The 22,668-nt window shown below is 45.5% G+C and overlaps 1 protein-coding gene across 1 annotated transcript in view; it reads left to right on the top strand.

Annotated features, from left to right (window-relative positions):
- Window positions 1-22,668, top strand: part of NOL10 (nucleolar protein 10) — an 80,211-nt gene that overhangs the window by 45,021 nt on the left and 12,522 nt on the right. The window contains exons 14-19 of the mRNA XM_084792736.1: window positions 6,647-6,773; window positions 8,445-8,524; window positions 8,709-8,807; window positions 10,130-10,219; window positions 19,986-20,159; window positions 20,741-20,988. Coding sequence (XP_084648862.1) covers window positions 6,647-6,773; window positions 8,445-8,524; window positions 8,709-8,807; window positions 10,130-10,219; window positions 19,986-20,159; window positions 20,741-20,988 — 818 coding nt within the window. The remainder of the gene's footprint in view (window positions 1-6,646; window positions 6,774-8,444; window positions 8,525-8,708; window positions 8,808-10,129; window positions 10,220-19,985; window positions 20,160-20,740; window positions 20,989-22,668) is intronic.

Below are 22,668 nucleotides of genomic sequence, written 5' to 3'. Positions count from 1 at the left end.
GAGAGTGAGGTGGTGGCTGCTGCCTGGAAACCCCTGCGCCCCTTGTCTTGTCCCCTGGGAGTTTTCCTGTTGACCCTTCGCGATGCCAATGCCTCGGGACCCCCAGAACCTTTGGCTTTCTGAAGAGCCTGTTCCCTGGGTTCTTCCCGCAGTACAAGCCCAGCAGTGTGCTCCTGGCCTCTGCCCTCCAAGGGACTAGGAAAGGGGAGCCCAGGGTCTGACAGCCAGACCAGTTGTCATTTCAGCCCTGCAGCTTGAGTCACTTGTACCTTTGTTCCCTGTGGCCCCAAAGCCATGTAGCACAGCTTAAATCTCTCCTCCGAGAGTTCCTGCCTCGCTCTCTCTCACACAGGATCCCCACGTGCAGCCCTCGCCTCACGCTTACACGATCTGTAGGCAGCACTCCACCGCCTCATTCTTAAACAAGAATGGACGGCAGAAGATGTCCCTATCCAGCCGAGACCCTCTGGGCTCCTTAGCGGTGGTGGGAGCCTAGCCCTGTCACCCCCTTCCTCGGGCCATCCTTCCTCCTGTCTTCCCAGATGTGCCCTTCTCACCACTGGCCACCTCTGTATGTGCACTTGCTCACCAGGTGTGCTTTCCTGCGACACTGTACCCTCCTATGTCCCTCACGGTTAAGTCCTTTTTATATCTGTTTACTGTCATCTTAACAAGGCTTGGGGGTGGGAGCTGCTTTTAATAACTGAAAGCTGCTTATAGGCCTTAATACTAGTTTTTATTGTATACTTAACTGTTTCCTTGGGGTGTCCAGTCTCCCCTGGATCTTAAATGCAGAAATGCTGTCTAACACTCATTTTTACTTTCTGAGCCTTGTGTAGACTAACTGCTCCTTGACCAGCTGACAGGGAGGAAGCATCATGAACAAGGTTTGTTTTACTTAGCCTTGTTTTCCTTATTATTTCAGTGTCTAAAACTAAAAATGAAATCACGGAAGATAGTTTTTCTCCTTTTCAGAAGTAAAGCTTGCTGCGTGGTAGCGCATGCTATGATCCCAGCACTTGACAGGCAGAGGCAGGATGATTAGGAGTTCAAGGTCATCCTGAATGTAGTAAGTTGAGACCAGCCTGGGCTCAAATTATGTCCCCCTAAAAATCAAATATGTCTTAAGCACTGAGATTAAATTGTAGTGATACCAATCTGAGTTTTAGGAACAGGGGACAGAGGCTACAACAGAGCAGTGCGTCTTTGAGTGACTCATAGTTACTCAGGCTAATGCATGTAAACTTGGGTGTGCAATCAGGCAGCTCATTATGCTGCAGATGCAATTATATGCTCAAAGACAGCTCCTCCCTGTGGCTCACCCAGCCTCAAATCGCTCATTATTAAGCCTCAGCTGTCAGAATTGGAAAATACATGCTGGTGCTGGCGGGTCTTGTAGCCAGCATGGAGTAAGTTGTAGAAGGAAGTTTTCTTTTGAATTTGTCTTAGATTTAAACGTCTTAATTTACAAAAATATCTTCTCTCCCCTAAAGATGCATGCTGTACAAGCATAAAAATTATTAATAATCAAAATAGTGGCCCATAATATATTAAAGCTTAGCTAAATTTGATATATATTAATATGTATATTTCTACTGTACAGTGCTATCATCTCTGTAATTTTTATATTAAAAAAAAGAAAAGCTACTTTTCCACTTTTATAACTGACCTGACTCCTTAGGACTCAAGCTGGACTGGATTGACATGAACGAGGCTCTTGTGTTTATTTTGTCCCAAATCAGTGGTATGAATATGTGCTTCGGCTATAGATGGTCTTAGTGGGTTTAATAATGGGCCACTAACCCAGACTCCTCCATAACCTATGGAATGTTTACTCTATCTTTAATTTTTAAGATCCCTAAAATTCTGTGTTGTGCTGTAAAGCCTGGCCCCAGTTGTTTCTGATACTTGGCTTCACAGTGACACTAGCAGCTTGCTGTTTGGCTTCAGCCCCTTAGAGTGATCACATGTGCTGGAGAGGTCACTAGAGGGGACGCTGCGGTGAAGGCACATCAGCGCATGCTTGGCCTATGGCGTTCAAGGGACTAGGAATGGTGGTGGTTTATTGCTCTAATCCCAGAATTTATACTTCTGTTTTTAGAATGTCCTGAAAACAATCAAAGTAACTCATGTGAATGCAAAGTGATAAGATTATTCTGTGGTCCACCTTGGTGTTGCTGATAGTCAACAAATATAATTCTTTCTTGTTTTTTCATTGCACTTATTTATTTGTGCATTATATATGTAGGTGGCTCCTTACATGTGGAGGTCAGAGGACAACTTTTCCACCAAGTAGGTCCCAAGGATTTCACTCAGGCTGCCAGGCTGGGCAGCAGGCACCTTTACCCGTCATGCCATCTTATCCTTAGGATCTGGAATGTGTTAAGTGAGTTACAGCTCCTAGCTCAGAGAATATGACAGACTGTCAGTTGTTTTTTTAAAAAAGTTTTCCTCAGGTTGTCAAAACCAAACTTAGTAAATTCGTGTGTCTTTAAAGATTAGCTGACATGTAACATGCCTTGGAAGGCAGTGAGGGTCTTTGACATGTTAGTGTACAGTCGCTGTAAGCATTGCAGATATAGACGCTGGTTTTTGCAACTTAACTAGTAGGCCTGTGAGCAAAGTGCTGGTGTGGAGAAGCATGTTGTTAATACCTTTAGTAAGCTCCGCTTCCTACGGTGGCTGTGAGGCCACTCTGAAAAGGAAGTCACCACTAGGTTTATTTTTGGTTTTGATGGAAATATTCCCTCCTGTAAAATTTAGTGGCCATGAATCTGACTGTAGAGATCACTTATCCTAAGTATGCAGTCTCCATGGATCTGACTGCAGAGATCACTTACCATAAGTATGCAGTCTCCATGGATCTGACTGCAGAGATCACTTATCCTAAGTGCACCAGTCTCCTGAGAGACAAATTAAAACAGTTCCACAAGAATCCAGGTAAGTAATCAGAAGGATAGTCACAAGACAGTGTGAAAGAAGCCTGGGGCCCTGTAAGGTGGCTCAGCAGGCAACCGCATGACCTCTGTTTGATCCCGGGGATGCTCACACGTGGTGAGGAAGAGGGCCATTCCCTGCTGGTGTCCTCTGACCTCTACCTGCTCCCCTCTACACATACACACTAATAAATGTATGCAATGATAATCTTTTAAAAGAAGGCTATGGAAAACTAGATTTGTATCTGCTCTGACACTTTGTTATTCCTACCACCTTCCTTAAGGCAGAACACAAAATCCATTCTTTTCATGGTCCTTCAAGGACTCCACCTGGCCTCACCTGCGGTTCCCTCTCCTGCTGTTAGTGAGCTACGGATTGAAGATACTGAAGATAGACAGATGTGGTGTTTTTCCTGGGGAGATGAAACACACGTCTTTTCACCAGATAGGCAACCCGCAACAGACCAGAATGCGAATACCACCAAAGTCCAACTTGATGAACCATGAGTTTTATTGGGGTTACCTACAGGAACAGAAATGACTCCAAAGACAGTTGCATCACCAAAGCCCACCCAGGCACGGGTCACAACTCACAAAGCTGGGAACCCAAAGCATCCTACACAGCCTGCATGTGTTTAACAGTTAAAGACTGTCTTATTGGTTTTAAATTATCTGTATTATTGTTTTTAATTATTTATATTATCAGTACACCCGGCTAGCAATCAGTTAAGACACTGACACTTGTTATATTTTAAAATAGGCTTAGTTAACCTGGGGCAGGACAGACATTAATTCTCTAAACTACTTCCCATAACAAGACAGGCTTGGGATCCCTGCCTCAATCTCATGCCATCTGTTTCTAATAATTTCTATCAAGCTACCTCCCATCCATAATCCCAAATACATGTTAATGTTCTTCATCTGGGCCGAATCTCCATCCACACTGGCCATGTGCTTCTCCTCCATCTAACCCATGGCGGCCTTCCTTTCTTCTCAGAGTCTCTCTCCTCTAGTCTCTTCTTCACAGGATTTCTCTCTCTCTCTCTCTCTCTCTCTCTCTCTCTCTCTCTCTCTCTCTGTGTGTGTGTGTGTGTGTGTGTGTGTGTGTGTGTGTGTGTGTGTCCTGGTACCTTAGCCACACCTCTATCTCCTCTGCCCTGCCCAAGTGAGATGGCTTTTTATTAATTAGCATCAAAATACATCAGACCATCCCCCAACACTGTCTTTCCAAGGTGCCTCAGTTGGTCTAAACCTCTTCCAGGCAGCTGGTCTGGTCTTAATTTTCTTTGCAGCTCATCTGAGAGTTGTCTTTGCAGCTAAGAGGGACTCCTCTTCTTCTTCATCTTCCTCCTCCTCCTCCTCCTTTTCTTTTTTTTTTTTTAATTTATTATGTATACAGCGCTCTGCCTGCTTATACACCATCAGGCCAGAAGAGGGCATACAATCACATTATAGATGGTTGTGAGCTACCATGTGGTTGCTGGGAATTGAACTCAAGACCTCTGGAAGAGCAGTCAGTACTCTTAACCACTGAGTCATCTCTCCATCCCCCAACTCTCTGCTTCTATTACTTACTCTGTCAGGGAAGACATAGAGAATCTGGTCAGTTTCAGGAACTTCCTGAACCCTTTTGAGTTGTAGAGCGTCCTTGCAGGATGGAATGTTTTTAACTCGGAGGAAACTATTACACAACACTTGGATTTTAGGTTTTCTGAATTGGAGTTTTGGGGGTTACTTTGCCCTAAGCAATCTGGTATAATTATTTACACAGCACTTATGTTAGCTTTTAAGAAAACTGTTTGAAAATATGTATATGTGTGTGCCTGCATGAGTTTATGTATACTATGTTCATGCAGGAGCCTGAGGAGATAGAAGAAGAGAGTTGGGCCCCCCAGAAGTGGAGTTACACGCAGTTGTGAACCGTCAGGCTGGAATTGAACCCAGGTCCTCTGCAGGAGTAATAAGCACTCTCTAGTCCCATCACAAAGCCCCAAAGGTCTGGGGTGGAGTTTAAACTTCAGAGGGATCATGCCCAAAAGTGCTTTATATACTGCAATGTTGAGTATAGGTGTCTGTTGATTTCAAGCTGCCACCCCACAATTACCTAAAATCCAGCCTTTTCTTTAAGAAGGTCCTTCATGGAGTACATTGCTTCAAAGTTTATTTATGTTTGTAGTCAAACCATTTCACTAATCATTAAAAGTAGAATAAATTGTAGTATTGGGAAACTGGTCTATAAAGTTCCTCTATGCTCATTAAGACCTGTTTTCATGTCCATAGCCCCGTAGCCTCTTCAGTAATACACTGCCGTCCTCCTTCCCCACTTTCCCCCCTTTAATTGAAGAAGATGCTAACAGGGCTATTTTCCTTTGCTGTCTTCCTTACTTCTCAAAAAAAAAAGTTAAACTCAACTGCGTAACTTCCATTATGACTTTGTTTCCCTGCCTCCCCTGTGTAATTACTGCTGAAGTACACAGGTAAGCTATCATTGGAAGTTCCGTTGTGCTGACCCCAGGTTCTCTTGTCTGTGGTATCCTCAGGGAATGAGCAAATTTCCCTTGAAATAAGCACTGACCTCAGTGGGTGTGACATGGTACGGGAAAGGTACTGTTAACAAAAAGCTGCCTGGCATTCACAGCACTGTAGGGAGGAGCAGGGTTTGTTGTATTAACTTGCTGTAAGCTCTGTGCAGTCCTCTAGACTTTCACTGGGTCAGGCTTTGGGTCTGAAGGAGTCTGTGTGGGAAAAATATGTTAATTTTAATTGATAACTAAAAAATGTATGGTGTATTATATATAATACTATTCTGTGTACATTCTATACTGTTTATTAAAGACTGACTAGAACCATACTTGGTTTTTAGTGAGACTATTTAAAATTTTTTATGCTGTCAGTAGTTTTAGGGCATATAATGCATTGTTATTAAGTATGTCTGCACTTTAGTTTTGTGTATGTTTGTGTATGGGAGGGTGTGAATACACATGTGTGTGCCCGTATGTGTAAAGGCCAGAGGTCAACCTCAGATATAGATCCTTAATCCCATCCATCTTTTTTTTATGTTGTAGAGGAGTTTATTAAATAAGCACGGGGGGGGGGGGGGACAGGAGAGGGGTACCCGAGAGAGACAGAGATGGAGGAAGAATGAAAAGAAGAGAAAGGAAGAATAAGAGGGATGAGAGAGAGAGAGAGAAGGAGGGGGTAGAGGGTCCCCATCTTTTTTTTTTTTTACATGGGTTCTGAGGATCAGACTGAGATCCTCATGCTTGTGTGGGCTAAGCACTTCATTCCTAAGTAAATGGGCCACACAACGGAGAATGGAATTATCAATAATTGTGAGAAATCTTGAAAGGAGGTAATTTTCTTACTTTTGCTTGTTGGAGTTGACAAGCCTCTTTAAAATCCTCATAGTAAATATATGTTGTAGAATTGTAGCACTATTCTGAATAAAGGACACGGCAGGTAAATGGACAAAGCTATTATGAGTGTCTGAGTTGCTCGCCTATTGGTGGCTCTAACGTAACAGCGTGCTATCTTTGGCATGTTTCCCCCTTCAAGCCCAAATTCCTCTGCTTGTTTATTCCTTTTCCATTACGTTCCCTGCCATGTTTACACAGACCGTAGCTGCCTTTCTTCTGGTTGAAACAAATACTTGCAACTGTGACGAAGTGCCCTGATGTAAGGTGAATTGTGGTTGGCCTGTGTCTCCCCAGGTCCTGGGTCCTGCTCCCAGGTGGTGTTCCTTCCTGGACAACCTGACGGAAGAACTGGAAGAGAACCCAGAGAGCACAGTGTACGATGACTACAAGTTCGTCACCAAGAAGGACCTTGAAAATTTAGGTAAAATGTGATAAAATGTTTATGAAATTGTTGTATTTTTTCATTTTTATGAGTTTTGGACATTAGAATTGACTGAGTCGTTTTTATCTGATTTTTTTCCCAAATATCCTATTTCTACTAAATCAGATATCAAAATGCTCAAAACAATCTAATTTAGAATCTCTGCTCAGAAAAGCTTAAGTAAGTGTTGACCGGCTAAAGCTTGTGCCTTAACTGGGAGAGGCAAGAGACTCCCTTTAGCACACTGACCGCCTGTCCCAAGGGTGCAGTGTTTCTTAGGGATGTGTGAGTGGTGTGGGTTTGAGAGAAATGTAAATGTAAACTTTGAAAATCTCAGACTGTAAGCAGATGGTTCATGGATGCTTAGACTTATTCATAACTTAGGATTCAAACCTTCCAATAGAAAGGATCCTTAGTGCAGGCAGAACATTCCACCCGGAAATCTGAAGGGCTCCAAAGGTCAGAACTTTTGAGCACTGACCTGACCCTCAAATCTTTCAGGGTTTTGAGCCTAGATTTTTAAATTAAGGACACAGCTTTCCATCATTGTCGCAAACACCTGGCTTCATCAGTTTGAAAAGAGCTTTATTTTGGATCAAGGTGCCTAGACTTTGCAGTCTGTGACTGGCACACTTGTGGCTTTTAGACCTGTAGTGAGACCCATCACTACAGAGCAAGCCCCTCCATGTGACAACAATAACAGAAATGTTTATACTTGGGTAATCATCAGAGCACGCACTCTGAGGAGCGTTTAGGTGTTAAGTGCATCTAGACACACGGATAAGTTGTGTGCCTTATATGCCATTCTAGTTGAGTTTTCTCCGTTGAGACTCCACTGCCAAGTGCGTCCTTGTAACCACACTACCCCAGTGGAAGCCGCAGTATTTTCTGATTAACTCTTGTATTTACAATAAAAAAGCACCCTAAGTTTAATTTTGCCACTTTTTGTTGATCCAAAATGCAAACCTCTTTAAACTGCTGTGTGGTTTTTTCCCCCCCAGTCTAATTTTCAGTCTAACTGTGGAAGTCAGAGTCATGTGTCCCTCAGAACAGTGGCCAGTAGGCTCATTCACTCGAAAGGCTGAGGCAGGAAGACTGAATGTTCAAAGCCTGCCTGGGATGCTTAATGAGGCCTTATCTCATAATAAGAAGTAAAAGGCGGCAGGAGGAGTGTGTCGGTGCTAGAGAGCTTGCCAGCTGCCCTTCTTGGTTCAGTCTTCAGCACCACTAAGGAAGAAAAGGAAGGCTGTGACTTGATAGTCCACCAAAGCTGGGTTTCATGCACCACACATGGTTTCCTTTGAAAATGAATTGTCTCCTAACATCCATGTTTTTCTCTCTCTCCAAATATTTATGGTTAACAGTTCTAAAGGGAAACAGTGTCATAATTAAATTGTTGTTTAAGAAAAACTTTAAAGACTGCAGAGATGGCTTCATGCTTAAGAGCACTGGCTGCTCTTCCCAGTCCAATCCCCAGCACTCACTGTTTCGGCTCACAACCTTCTGTAACTACCCTCTGCTGGTCTCCGTGGGCACGGCATGCACGCGGTGCACAGACGTACACGCAGGCAAAACACGTATAGACATAAAAATAAAGGTTAAAAAGGAAGGAAACCTACATTTTAATGAAGACTTCATAAAGACCTACCCTTTTCTGACTACCCTTGCCAGGGCTCACGCATCTCATTGGATCACCTTTCCTACGAGCATACATGCATGGGTTCTTCATGGATATCAGACTCTACCACAAGGTAAGTCCAGGCTATAGGTATCTCGGGTGATGGTGGGCCATCCATAGCTGCTTCTGCCTTACCTTTGCCTTCAGAAAGCACACTGCTGCATTGTGAGGGATCTGCTTTCTTTGGTACAGTAGTCACGGTATATACATGCTACTAAATATGAATTCTCTTTTTTTCCTTCTTTTGTTCTGAAAAGGTGAAATTGATGGTCAATCCGTTTGCTTATGAAGAATATAGGAAAGATAAAATTCGACAGAAGATAGAAGAAACACGCGCACAGAGAGTCCAGCTAAAGGTAAAGATTCTACTCAGCCTTGAGTTTACCAGAGGAAAATAGTCTTCATTTTGTGTGTTATTCTGAAGAAGTCTGCCCTCATGCTCGGATTGGTGTGCTTTGACATGAAGGCGAGTGGGCAAGTGTTTGTGGAATATGTACTTGATCTTAATCAAAGGACGAACCCACACCAGGCGGCGATCTACAGCGGCTGCTGTGGGCTGCACAGAGAACATCTGAGGGCGGTTTCCAGAGGTTTCAGTTTGACAGATGTTGGAAATCCGCTTCTCCCCATCTCCTCCAATTGAGGTTGGTTCTCGGGTTCTCTGCATCCCAGGATGCTCAGGAGACAGTCAGGAAACCAACAGCACCAGTTGTGTTGGTAGAGAGGACTTAGTGTCCGCCAGACATTAGAGCACCCAAAGGACAGAAACACCTCGGTGGGGAGAAGAGAGGCGGTAACTTAGATCCAGGCGGCAAGAGAGGTGTGGGCTGAGGAGGACCATAGTGGTCCTAAGGGGCTGCGGGCTGGTGCTCTTGTGATTTGAGGATGGTCATGGGTGTGCTGTAAACTGCAGACTGGTGTCCACCACTGCTGCCAGAGCCACCTGCTGTTCCCATGGTAAAGAACTGCTATGAGGTGGTTCCAACCAGTAGACAGGGAGGAGCTTCCTGTCTGCCTGATCCCGCCTTCCTGGCTCTCTGGCATCCCGTCCATTAAGTCCAATCACTGAGTGATAAAATATTTATAACTGAGCATTGGTTTAAAATGTGTGTAACAAAAAAGCTAGTGACGTTGCTGAGATTACCTCAATACTTGTTCCATTTTCCACAGTTTATTCAGAATTGATAGCAGCAGAGCTAGTGAGTGTGTGTGTGTTTTAGCAAGAGGAGGCTGTGCACCTGCCAGAGTTGTATTTTACTTAGTACAGTAAGTGGAGCGTGATGTGAAGAAGACAGAAGGTAGCCACCTCCTTTCTGAAGCCCTTAAGCTCCCACCTATCGTCCTCTAGGGACTCACCCTTTCGGGAGCAGGGAGCACTGTAGTGAGCATACAGCTGCATTTCAGAGGCTCCAGCTGCTGCAGAGGGAGGCCCAGGCGGCTGCAGTTCCAAGGGCTCCAGGCCTCTCTCTGAGGCTCCCTCCCAGGGAGCTGGGAAGAGGCCTGGAGAGAGCAGCTTCTAGCAACTGGCATGCCTGCGGCTTTGTGCCATTTGCCCACCTGCCGCTGTTCCTGTCATTCTTTCCTCCCAGGGATGATAAACTTATGCTGCCCCAGAGCTGCTAGTCTTTAATGTTAAATGTTTTTACCTCAGTGCGTCTTGTTACCATCTCTTTACCAGAAACTGCCAAAAGTTAACAAAGAACTGGCACTTAAGTTAATTGAAGAGGAAGAGGAGAAACAAAAGTCTACACTGAAAAAGAAAGTTAAGGTAAGATGTGCTAAGGCAGAGAACGTATCAATAAGTTGCTTTGCCTTCTTTTCTTTCTTTCTTTCTTCCTTCCTTCCTTCCTTCCTTCCTTTCTTTCTTTTTTTTCTTTTTTTCAAGACAGGGTTTTTCTGTGTAGCCTTGGCTGTCCTGAACTTGCTTTGTAGACCAGGCTGGCCTTGAACTTACAGAGATCCACCTGCCTCTGCCTCCCGAGTGCTGGGATTAAAGGCGTGCGCCACCACACCCAGCAGTTGCTTTGTATTTCATGGGTAGTAGTGTATATCTTTTTATTATTGAGGTTCCCCCACCCTTTGCTTTTGAGATAAAATGTGCTCAGTACAGGAAGTTTGGAAAATAGAAAACAAAACAAAACAAAACAAAACAGTGAAGCTGAAAGCCACCCTCCTATAATCTTCTATACAGAGAAAGCACTGGTATTGACTGATTTCCCCCCTATGGCAATCCTCTTAAAGTTATACACTATACTAGCGAGATCACCATGTATATGTTGAAACATTACCCTGGTTCTAAAAGACAACAATGGTAGTTTCCCGTGTTATTACCATAAATTCTCTGTATTTTAAATGGCTACATATTCCATGTTATAATTCACTTAAGCCTTATGCTGAACTTGTTTCCTGAATTGTGCTCAGGTACAGTTTGCTCCTGTTGGTCAGAATCATCTGCTTTGGGGAGGGGGCTGTTGGGGGGGACACATGACTGATGTTTGGGTTAATCCACTGTGAGCTTTGGAACCTCAGTGGTGTATCTCTGTTAGCCCTCAGTGATGCGTCTCTGTTAGCCCTTGGTGTGGTCAGAGACTAGAGAATCTACATCAAAACCACTGCGGTCAGCATTACTCTCTGAACTAAGCACTCTTTATACCACTGACTCTGTCCAGCCCTGCTGTGGCCCCGGCACCCCTTATAACTCCACTATTATGTTGTGGAACAGTATGAATTGCTTTCTTAAAGTGACATCTTTCAGATACTTGGTGGCTTTTCAAGTACTCACATCCTTGATGGCTTGGGCAGTTTCACAGGTCTTCTGAAAACCAACATGAAAATTTGAATCTCTTTTTTTGTTGTTTTGTTTTTCGAGACAGGATTTCTCTGTGTAGTCTTGGCTATCCTGGACTCTCTTTTTAGACCAGGCTGGCCTCGAACTCACAGAGATCTGCCTGCCTCTGCCTCCTGAGTACTGGAATTAAAGGCATGTGCCACTACCACCTGGCCTGAAAATTTGAATCTCTTGATTTGCATGATTTTGTAGAATTTTCTGGGTCAAGATTTTTTTGTTGTTTAGTTGGGGTTTTTTTTGTTTGTTTTTTTCAAGACAGGGTTTTTCTGTGTAACAGCCCTGGCTGTCCTGGACTTACTTTGTAGACCAGGCTGGCATTGAATTCAGAGATCCGCCTGCCTCTGCCTCCCAAATGATGAGATTAAAGGCATGCACCACCACAACGAGCTGCTTTTTATTTTTCACATGGCATTATGGGAGGGTATTTGCTGAAATGTAACTGCTACCTGCTTGCCTTTTCTGAGGTGACAGTAGACAGAGACCAGCCATAAAATAATAAAGTTAGCACAGTCCTAGCTAGTATTGTCCTAAGGTGGAGAGATGTGCCTTATTTTTTCCAGATTTAGTGAAGACTCAGAGGTCCCTCCCAGTCCTGTTCCCTCGTCTCCTGAGGCAGACAGGCAGAGAACTCTCACAACCCTGCCCACTAAGAGAGGGCATGCAGGCCCTGGAGCAATGGCCTGGCCTTGTGGCCTTGGGTCAAGCTTTGGGGATTCCCAGGAAGTTCCTTGCCTGATAGCTTATTCTTTCTTTCTGTTCTCCAAGCGGATGGGTAAATGCAAGCTACAGTTGTACGAGTCCCACTGTGCTCTGTGATTTCTCTACCTTCCTCAGAACCCAGGCTCTGATTTGAGGCTGCCTTGTGTGCTGGTTGTGAGGTTAAATGGCTTCCCTCAGCTTCACTTTACCTGTAATGTGTGAGGACAGGTCAGGACTGTCTTAATACTGTGACTTCTGTAGGAGCTCAGACTCATTGCTCCATTTTGTTGCCTTCTCTTTCTTAGCCTCTCCCAGAAGGCTTTCATCCTGGCCTATTACATCCTCTAAGTAAATTGCGTAAATATTCAAAAGTCCTTTTAAAGTAAAATACATCGATGGTTTTATGTTTGCGTTTCCATTGCATGGTTGATAAGCAAACTCTGAACAATGCCTTGAACTTACTAATTTAAATTGACATTTTTGTGCTGTAGCTGTGTCCCTTCCTGATGCACACCAGTGTGTGAGGGGTCTACAGTGTGGAAATATGTGGCTTTCTGCTCTGCTGGCCTTCCCCTCAGAGCATTCACATTGGTCCTGTTAGCCTGAGGATGGTTAGTTAGCTGTGACTTCAGCTCCACAGTGTCATTTTACAAGCCTCGTGGAAGTGATTATTGTACCTTCTCAGCCTGAAGCTCCTAGAGGAAATGAGTGGAGCTAATTTAAACTGTAGATATATGTGTTTCAGGTGTGCTTCATGCTCAGCGTTCTCAACACAACAGTGTCATAGGGTACGTGAACTAAATCCAGTGTTGCTGTTTTGAGCATCATGGTATACAGCAGAAGCATCTCACAAGGCTGTGATGGTGAAGATGCTGAAGTTGACTATCCCCTTTGAGAGACTGTGTGTAGGGGGGTTGGGGACAGGGTCTTTGTGTATGTGCTCATGCACTGGGCATGCATGCGGCTTAGAAATGCTGCATTCTTCTGTCAACTGCAGGGTCTTCTTCCTGGCTCTATAGCCACGTCACTGGGTCACTAGATTCTTCTAGGAAGCTCTCTTAGTAAAATGGGCCCTAATTTGCTTTTTGTTGACTTAGTCTAAGTCAGGCCCTGTTGCCAAAGTTCAGTCTTATTCATGAAATACAGATGATACATGGTCTCCTTTAGACAAAGTTGTGTACTTTGACATCTAGTGGCTTTATCTTCAAACCAAATTGGCTCACAAATTAAGGAAAGAAACCAACCCCTTCCCCCATCAGTAAAGACCACTTGAAAGAGTTCCAAACTATCGCAGACCATCAGTTTCACCTGTGAGTGGGCTCTTCAGAACCCCTCAGAGCGCCACTGCTGTCTCTTGATCGAAAGTGAGCCCTGCCTTGGCTGCTACTGGAGCCTAATGGAGCAGACAGTGAACGCTGCTCCCCAGCTACTGCTCCCACTGATGACGTCATGGAGTCTGAGAAGCTCTTTACCCTACAGTTGATATTGAACCCACAATGGGAAGTGACCTACTGTGTAGTCTACCATGCAGACCATCAGGGAGTGCTGTCTAGGGGCTACTGGAACTTAGAACTTGGTGTTAATTACAGTTGCCTTTCAACAAACACAAATGCGCTCCCATATGCACAAGCAGCTGAGAAATGCCCCATTTGACATTCAACAATCCAAGTGGCTAGAACCATTTTCCCTACAGTGTCCTGTTGTACATGCCAGCCCTTTTTGCTCAGTTTCCCTATGTTGCTATAGTCGGTGTTGTTCCTAGCTTCTGTGTGAGAGAGGCTGCACATGTGCCGGGGCTAGAAAATCACAAAAGAGGCGTGTTAGCCTCAGGAATCAGTAAATTCCACTAAGGCTTTATATTAAAGTAGTATCTCATCACTCTTGGAACAAAATATATGATTATGTGTGGACATAATTTTATCATCTAAAGTGGTTTTTATTGCCAATTACAATTTTTGTGTTCTTTTTAATTACAGTGATATCAACACTTAAAGCTAGATGTTTCTGCAGTGCCTGCCGGCAGGGTAGACAGCACACCTCGTCTTCCTTGATCTTACCTTGCTTGCACTTGCGTGGGGATACTCCACCTCTTTAGCTGGTTATTTTGGCATAAAAATAACCTCTTTCCTTCTGTTGCCTGTGCTGCTGACTTTTCTTCTGGACTTTATCTTCCCACTGATGCCAGATAGTAATTTTGGTTAAGTCGATATTGGTGTTTACAGTGTTGAAACTATGTAAATGCTATTTGTAGCCAAGTCACCTTACATGACTTCGATTTCCCCTGGTGTTAGGAATCCTTTTAAGTTCTGTGTCAGCATCACCAATCAGCCAGCCCCTTCTTCTGTACCACAAGTCTGGACCTGGCAGCAAGAGTCTGTGTAGGTCAGATATATTTGTTTGTACATTAATCCTGAAGAGCACACTTCTAAGTCTTTTTGGACTGATCACCTTCAAATCCTAGGCTCTCCCTGAACAGTTTCATGTACACGTCCTTTATTTGGACAAAGTATTGGAAGGACCCTGGGTTTCTGAAGGAATGTCGGTTCTACCTGAATACTTTACAGTCAGTGCCCGCTGAGGCACTGAGACACAAGTTCTTGAAGCAGCTTCACACTCCATTGGCCTAGGCCCTCCCCAGGCAGTGATGAGAGGGTTATTCCTGAAATAGAACAGGCAATAATATCCTGGCAAAGCTCTCGTGGCCACCATGCCATACTAGGTGCACGTCCAGGCTGCAGTCTGGCCCAGATGGATTACTGGCTGCTTGCTGAGCCACTCAACCTGGAAACTTAGTGTTTAGTGGTGGTGGTGGGGATTCTCTTGGGGGGAAAATTATTTTTGCCACAGTCTTAGTTATTTGTTCATAATTGGGGTGGGGGACTAGAAAGCTATAAGAAATTTCAGAGGAGGGGACTAGCTGAGGGATTTTGGGGAGTACTCACATCAGCAACCTTCAGGTCTATAGCTAGGTAATCCTGCTGGAAGGTGAGCCCCTAGCATCAGCTCCTGAGGATTGTCACCCGAGGCTGGGGGAGCACCTCCACCTGGAGTGCCAGCCTTCATTTCCTCTCCTTGTTACCTCCCTCTCACCGTGCTGCCCACCCACACTAGGCTTCCCCCCCACACTAGGCTGCCCCCCCCCACATACACTTTCTTTGGGCTAGAGGTGGGGCTAGAGAGCCAGGGTGTTAAGTAGCAGATATTTGTGTGTTTCTATATTGGGACAAGATAATAATAAAATGTCTGCTTGGATCTGTAAATGTGATTCTTTGAGGTGGGCTGAACACCACATTCACGTGTTTTCCAAACGCTAAAGCAAGTGTTGAGCATGTGTATGTGTGTGTTTATAAGACAGATCACCAGCCAGACTCTTGTAAACTACTTCAAGAACATCACTGTCTTATTCTTTTTTTCTTTTAAGACAGCTGTGAAAATAAGCAATTAGACAAGCAAAAATCCCTAGGGGAAATACCTTTACAGATGGGTCAAAGGAGTTTTTACTTTATAATCATTCATCTAAAGCACGCTTGTCTTTAGGCAGAATAATTTATTTGTTGTAAATTATGGGGGAAAAAACTTTTAAAATACCAACATATTTTATTTAACAGTTTCATTTTAAATATAATAATTTTGCTAAGTACAGCAAGGTATTAGAATGCTTTCCTTCTTTGTTTTTTAACCTAAAAGTAGGCATATAGCTTTTGACTTAAAATATTGGTAGGTTGCCAATATCACCTTTCCCACATTTCCAAGTGACTCCAAAATTTACCTAGTGGCCCCTCCCATGTCCTGGGTCCTTGTGTGAGTTACTGCTCCCAAGACTCCTAATGGTGTTGGTCAGAATGTGGATGCCGTCTGTGTCATACTTAGTCTTAAGTGAACATCATTTCTTGCTCTTTGCTCTAGCCACACCTTTTGTCCTGATGCCGTAATGATGGCCCCAAACCCATCATTCGCAGAGGCCTGCCCACTCAGCTAACAGCTCAGAGCATTTCCAGCCCCACGTTCAGTCCTCAGCGCTCTCATCTCATCCAGCCACTGCTTCTTTCACCTCTGTAGAAATGGGTTTCATGGTGACTGTTCCCTGCCTTGGTGTCAGTCCCACCCTTTGACTTCTGTCACCCTCATCCGGGCCCTGCCTCTCTCCAGCATTTCCTAGGGTGCCTCTGAATCTTCTAATGGCTCTAGTCTGTTCCTTAGCCATGTGCCACGTCGCTGCCACCTCTTAGCGCTCAGTTCACCTTGCCTGCTGCACCAAAGTCCTTAAAGCACCCTGGGTTTCTCACCACGTCTTCCTCTCTCCTGCCCTTTCTCTGAATAGTGGCTCCCCCAGGTCTTCAGAAAAGCAGTCATGGCATAGTGAGAGTGTTCAGAGTCTGGCTTGGTTTGTGTTTATTTTTATTTTTTTTTAAGGAATGTTTTCCAAATTGCTGGTTTGTTCTTGTCAGATGATTCATTACTCCTCAGTCAGTTGAAATGCTCTCTTCATAATTCTTTTTTTTTTTTTAATTAAAAAAATGTTACACCGTGTTTGTGAGTATGGGCTTGAGTGTATCTATATATTCACCATTTGCATGCACGCACCCATAGAGACCCTCTGGAACTGCAGTCACAGAGAGCTGTGAGCTGGCTAGTGTGGGTGCTGGGAACAGAACCTACAGCCTCCGCTAGAGTAGCAAGCGCTCTTAACCACTCAGTCATCCAGTGCTCTCCTCAGATTTCTGTGTGTTGAAACCTGCTTGACTTCCAGTCTCCTCCTCCAGGTCGTGCCCCCAGGATACCATCTTGGACTTCTGTTGGGTTACTTTTCCCCTCTGAATACCTTCACACATCCTACAACGCCTGAACAGCCTCCACACACGTGAACATGCTTCATTCCCCGGAACTTTCTTCATACACTCTGAATGCCCTTTATACGTTCTGAGCATGCTTTTTTGAACATGTTTTCATGTAACAAACACATTGCAGTTTTTTCTTCCTTCTTCAGTTGGGGCCCGAAACTTAATCTTTTCTATCCTTGGTCTATTTTAGAAACGATATTTCCTCAAGGAAGACTTTTTCAACTTGGTATCTGTTGGGATTTTACTTAAGGGATTATCTGTTTAGAGCTTCATACATGTAGGAAGCAGGGCATACTCCCCCATGTCTTGTGATTTGCCATGTTTTTATACAGCTCTGCCAGAAAGGTGTGGCATTCAAAATTTAGTTCAGAGGAGGGGCACCAGCCAGTGAAATAAAGTCTGCTTGGTGAGTGAGAGCTGTCACAAACAAGCTGGCCCTTCCCAGCTCCGTTCCAGGCTGTCACTCTGGCTTAGACTCTTTCCTGGGTAGCTGATTTCCACTGGCTTCCAGGCCCTGTGTGTGAGACAACCATTATCTGTGAGCAGTTGTGTTTATTATACATGTGAGGAAGTGTGCTACTTAAAACACTGCAAATAAAAAGGAATTTTTATTTTAATTTTTTGCTTCCTCCCCCCCCCAAGACGGGTTTCTCTGTGTATAGTCCTGGCTGTCCTGGAACTTGCTTACTAGAACAGGCTGGCCTCAAACTCACAGAGATCTGCCTGCCTCTGCCCCCCAAGTGCTGGGATTTAAGGTGTAAGCCCACCACCCAGTTAATAAAAAGGAATTTAATGTCAGTTCTGAACTATGGCAATTATCCTGAATAGCCAAAGCTTTATTATGTATAGCTGTACTGCGTCCTTTGAGAATAATCCATGGTCCAAGGGCGAAAACTAATGGAGTTATTTTTGTAACGTGTGGACATGTCCCAACTTCCATAGTTGGGAGTTCCATAGTTCCTTAGTTGGAGTCAAGAAACTGCTACTGCTAGCTACACCCCCATGCCAGCTATACCCCCATGCCAGCTACACCCCCATGCCAGCTACACCCCCATGCCAGCTACACCCCCATGCCAGCTACACCCCCATGCCAGCTACACCCCCATGCCAGCTACACCCCCATGCCAGCTACACCCCCATGCCAGCTACACCCCCATGCCAGCTACACCCCCATGCCAGCTACACCCCCATGCCAGCTACACCCCCATGCCAGCTACACCACCATGCCAGCTACACCCCCATGTCAGCTACACCACCATGCCAGCTACACCACCATGCCAGCTACACCACCATGCCAGCTACACCACCATGCCAGCTACACCCCCATGCCAGCTACACCCCCATGCCAGCTACACCCCCATGTCAGCTACACCACCATGCCAGCTACACCACCATGCCAGCTACACCCCCATGCCAGCTACACCCCCATGCCAGCTACACCCCCATGCCAGCTACACCACCATGCCAGCTACACCACCATGTCAGCTACACCACCATGTCAGCTACACCCCCATGTCAGCTACACCCCCATGCCAGCTACACCCCCATGCCAGCTACACCACCATGCCAGCTACACCACCATGCCAGCTACACCCCCATGCCAGCTACACCCCCATGCCAGCTACACCCCCATGCCAGCTACACCACCATGCCAGCTACACCACCATGCCAGCTACACCCCCATGCCAGCTACACCCCCATGCCAGCTACACCCCCATGCCAGCTACACCACCATGCCAGCTACACCACCATGCCAGCTACACCACCATGCCAGCTACACCCCCATGCCAGCTACACCACCATGTCAGCTACACCCCCATGCCAGCTACACCACCATGCCAGCTACACCCCCATGCCAGCTACACCCCCATGCCAGCTACACCACCATGCCAGCTACACCACCATGTCAGCTACACCACCATGCCAGCTACACCACCATGCCAGCTACACCACCATGTCAGCTACACCACCATGCCAGCTACACCACCATGCCAGCTACACCACCATGCCAGCTACACCACCATGTCAGCTACACCACCATGCCAGCTACACCACCATGCCAGCTACACCACCATGCCAGCTACACCACCATGCCAGCTACACCACCATGTCAGCTACACCACCATGCCAGCTACACCCCCATGCCAGCTACACCACCATGTCAGCTACACCCCCATGCCAGCTACACCACCATGCCAGCTACACCACCATGTCAGCTACACCACCATGTCAGCTACACCACCATGTCAGCTACACCACCATGCCAGCTACACCACCATGTCAGCTACACCACCATGTCAGCTACACCCCCATGCCAGCTACACCCCCATGCCAGCTACACCACCATGTCAGCTACACCCCCATGCCAGCTACACCACCATGCCAGCTACACCACCATGTCAGCTACACCACCATGTCAGCTACACCACCATGCCAGCTACACCACCATGTCAGCTACACCACCATGCCAGCTACACCACCATGCCAGCTACACCACCATGCCAGCTACACCACCATGTCAGCTACACCACTATGCCAGCTGACAGCTTAAACTCCTTCCCCTGTGTTGGAAGGCTTTCTTATTTTAGTTTAATATGGTAGCTGTACTTAAAAGCCATATCTTAGCCTGGCAGTGGTGGCGCACACCTTTAATCCTAGCACTTGGGAGGTAGAAGCAGGCAGATCTCTGAGTTCAAGGCCAGCCTGGTCCATGGAGTGAGTTTAAGGATAGCCATGGCGACCCAGAGAAACCCTGACTCAACACACAAACAAACAAACAAAAGCCATATCCTAAAATGTTATGTATTTTTTAATTGAATTGTGTTTGTTTTGCACTAAAAACATCAGTTAAAGAAAATTCTTTTCTATATAGCAAGTATAACATTAGCTCAAAAGTTTCATTCTTAGGTCATTGTGTTTAATGGTGAAGAATTATCAATCAGCTGTTGCATATGTCAATAGAATTTGTTTTGTTTGTGAGAAGTAAAACCTAGAATCAATTAGAAAGTTCAAGAAACCAGTTCTAAAGAAATTTGGGACATTTTATAATGTTAGTCTATACCTTACGGAGTAAGCCTTGAAAAACCATCTTCTGATGAGATTATTTATTCAGATACTGACTTAAACTGGTCCCTTCTCTCCCACAGAGCCTCCCTAATATCCTCACAGACGATCGATTTAAAGTTATGTTTGAGAACCCCGACTTCCAGGTGGACGAGGAGAGTGAAGAGTTCAGGCTTCTCAACCCACTCGTCTCGAGGATTAGTGAGAAGAGGAAGAAGCAGCTGAGACTCTTGGAGCAGCAGGAACTTTCCAAAAATGTAAGCGAGCCCTTGGCTTAGCTGGGCGCCTCTTCTTTTTTGCCTGTTTTAAAGCCCTTTTGTTCTGTACCAGGCTTGTCCCTGTGTTGACACAAGTTTACCCTGAGCAGGTTCCCTCATACCTCCAGCTCTCTTCCTCACTCCTTCCCCTCACTCCTTCCCCTCACTCCTTCCCCTCACTCCTTCCCCTCACTCCTTCCCCTCTGTTTGTTCCACTAGGCAGTTGCACTTCTACTCTCATGTCATATGTGCAGTTGTGATTGTGTGTGCACATAACTATATTCTATATAAAGTGTAGAACCTCAAAGAGGGAAAACATGACATTTCACAAAGACAGATATTGTATGTTTACTGCTTCTTTAACATACACTTTTCTGTGAATTACAAAGCCTTTGATTGTACATGAGAGGTAATTAGTTGCATACTAATTGCTTGACATTCAGCCTGGAGTATATCTTGTTAATTAAAGGCATTTCTTCTGCTGTGTGATGGAGCAGCTGTCACGTAGTCTGATGGGCTGATCCCTCTAATGGGCTGCATTTGGCTGGGGAAAGAGCTCTCCTTGCTATTTTTAATTTCAGGAAGAAGAGGAAGAACCGGAAGGAAAACCCAGCGATGCAGAAAGTTCAGAGAGCTCAGATGATGAAAAAGACTGGGTTGAGGAAGTCAGGAAGCAGCGCAGACTGCTGCAGCAGGAGGACAGAGTGAAGCGGCAGCAGCAGCTGAGGGAGGACCAGCAGACGGTCCTGAAGCCTCAGTTCTACGAGATCAAAGCAGGAGAAGAGTTCAGAAGCTTCAAAGAGTCCGCCACCAAGCAGAGGCTGATGAAGTGAGTACCACTGTGGAGTCCAGCCCTGCTCTCCTCCTCTCACACCGCCCCGAGATGGCACCTGTCCTCTCTGGGTGGTGGGTACCAGAGAAGAGTGTGGGAGTGTGAGGTAGGGGAGTGTCGTGTCCACCCCCTGCCCCACCCCCCCACCCCCCGCAACCCAGCAGTAACTGGTAAAGCCACTGGACCCTCACTGCTTGTTAAGCAGCTTTTTGAAGTTTTTATATGTGAGCATGTTGGAACACTTGTAACCTCTAAAGGCCACACTCCTGTCCCTGGGTTTCATTCGGGCTGCACCTGCCTTACTCCACATGCCCAGCAGTTCAGGCAGCAGGATCAGAGGCAACAGGTTTTTTGTTTTGGCCTCTTAACAAAAATTTAATTGATTTTTTTTTTTTTAAGAAATTTTTGTTATGAAGCCCAGGATGGCCTCAAACTTTCCATTCTCCTGCCTCCACCTCACTTTTGAGTCTTGGGATTATAAGTTAACAGAAGTTATTTTTCACAACCAGATCAAGGGCTGGGGGATTCCTCACTTGGTAAAGTATTTGCTATCCCAATGTGAGGGCCTGAATTTGATTCCCAGCACACATGCAAAAGAGTTGGGTGCAATTGTTCTTGCCTGGGAACAGACTGATTCCTGCAGCCTAGCCAGTCAGTCTAGCCAAATCTGCAAACACCAAGTTCAGTAAGAGATCATATCTCAAAAACCAGTAGAAGCAGGAGGTAGCAGCACACAGCTTTAGTCTCCCAGCACTCAGGAAGCAGAGGCAGCAGGATTACAAGTTCAAGGCTAACTTGGGCTCACAGTAAGTTCCAGGGCAGCCAGGGCTGTATAGAGAGACCTTGTCTCAAAAATAATATACTAATTAAGTAAAGTGGAGAGTGATTGAAGAAAGTACTGAACTTTGGCCACCAGCTTCTGATACATGTATATGTACACGTGTATGTGCCCTTACACACACACCTTGGCAAAAATACCAAACGTATGTAAGAAGCTTGATCATATTTACCCTATCTCAATTACCTGATTATTGGAAAATTACTCAAAAATTTGCTAGAAATTTTAAGCCCTTTGCAACTGAATGGAGATATGAAAAGATCAATACAGTAGTCCAATGCAGAGAGACAGAAAGAGAGGTGGCCACCAGGGCCTGGGCAACAGAGGAATGAGAGGTTCGTGTTTAGTGGGGCGGAAGACAGCATGTCCTGGAGATGCTGCTGCTCATGGTGCTGTGCAGCAATGTGATATGCTTAGTGCTCCCAGGCTGCCCACCTGACATGGTTCCCATGGTTCTGTGTTACACAGATGTCAAGTATCAGTGGTGCATCTTCCCTTTGAGACTCTGTAAGCTAACGTCGGATGCTCTAGATGGTCTTTGAGAGAAGAGCTAGGAGAAGCTCTTGGGAGAAGCTGTAAGGCCAAAGAGGACTGGCCTAGGGTACGTAGGCAGAGCCAGTACCACTCCTATCCCTCTGCTTTTCCAGTAGCCAGGAAAAGGTGGTTTTGAGAAAGTCCAAGAGGAGACAGGTGGGGTGGGGAAGGCACCATGGTTGCTTCTGGGCTTCAGACATGCCTTTCCCATCTCCACACTTCAACAGCTGGTCTAGCACAGGCTTGGGACAGCAGATGGTGAGTGGCTCCTTCCATTTAGAATCTAGGAGTGCATGTGTCTTCTA

Source organism: Acomys minous, assembly GCF_964271855.1.
Source record: "Acomys minous genome assembly, chromosome: 8".
NCBI lineage: Eukaryota > Metazoa > Chordata > Mammalia > Rodentia > Muridae > Acomys > Acomys minous.
The sequence above is the reverse complement of the archived record's forward strand: the minus strand, read 5'-3'. Positions and strand labels throughout refer to the sequence as shown.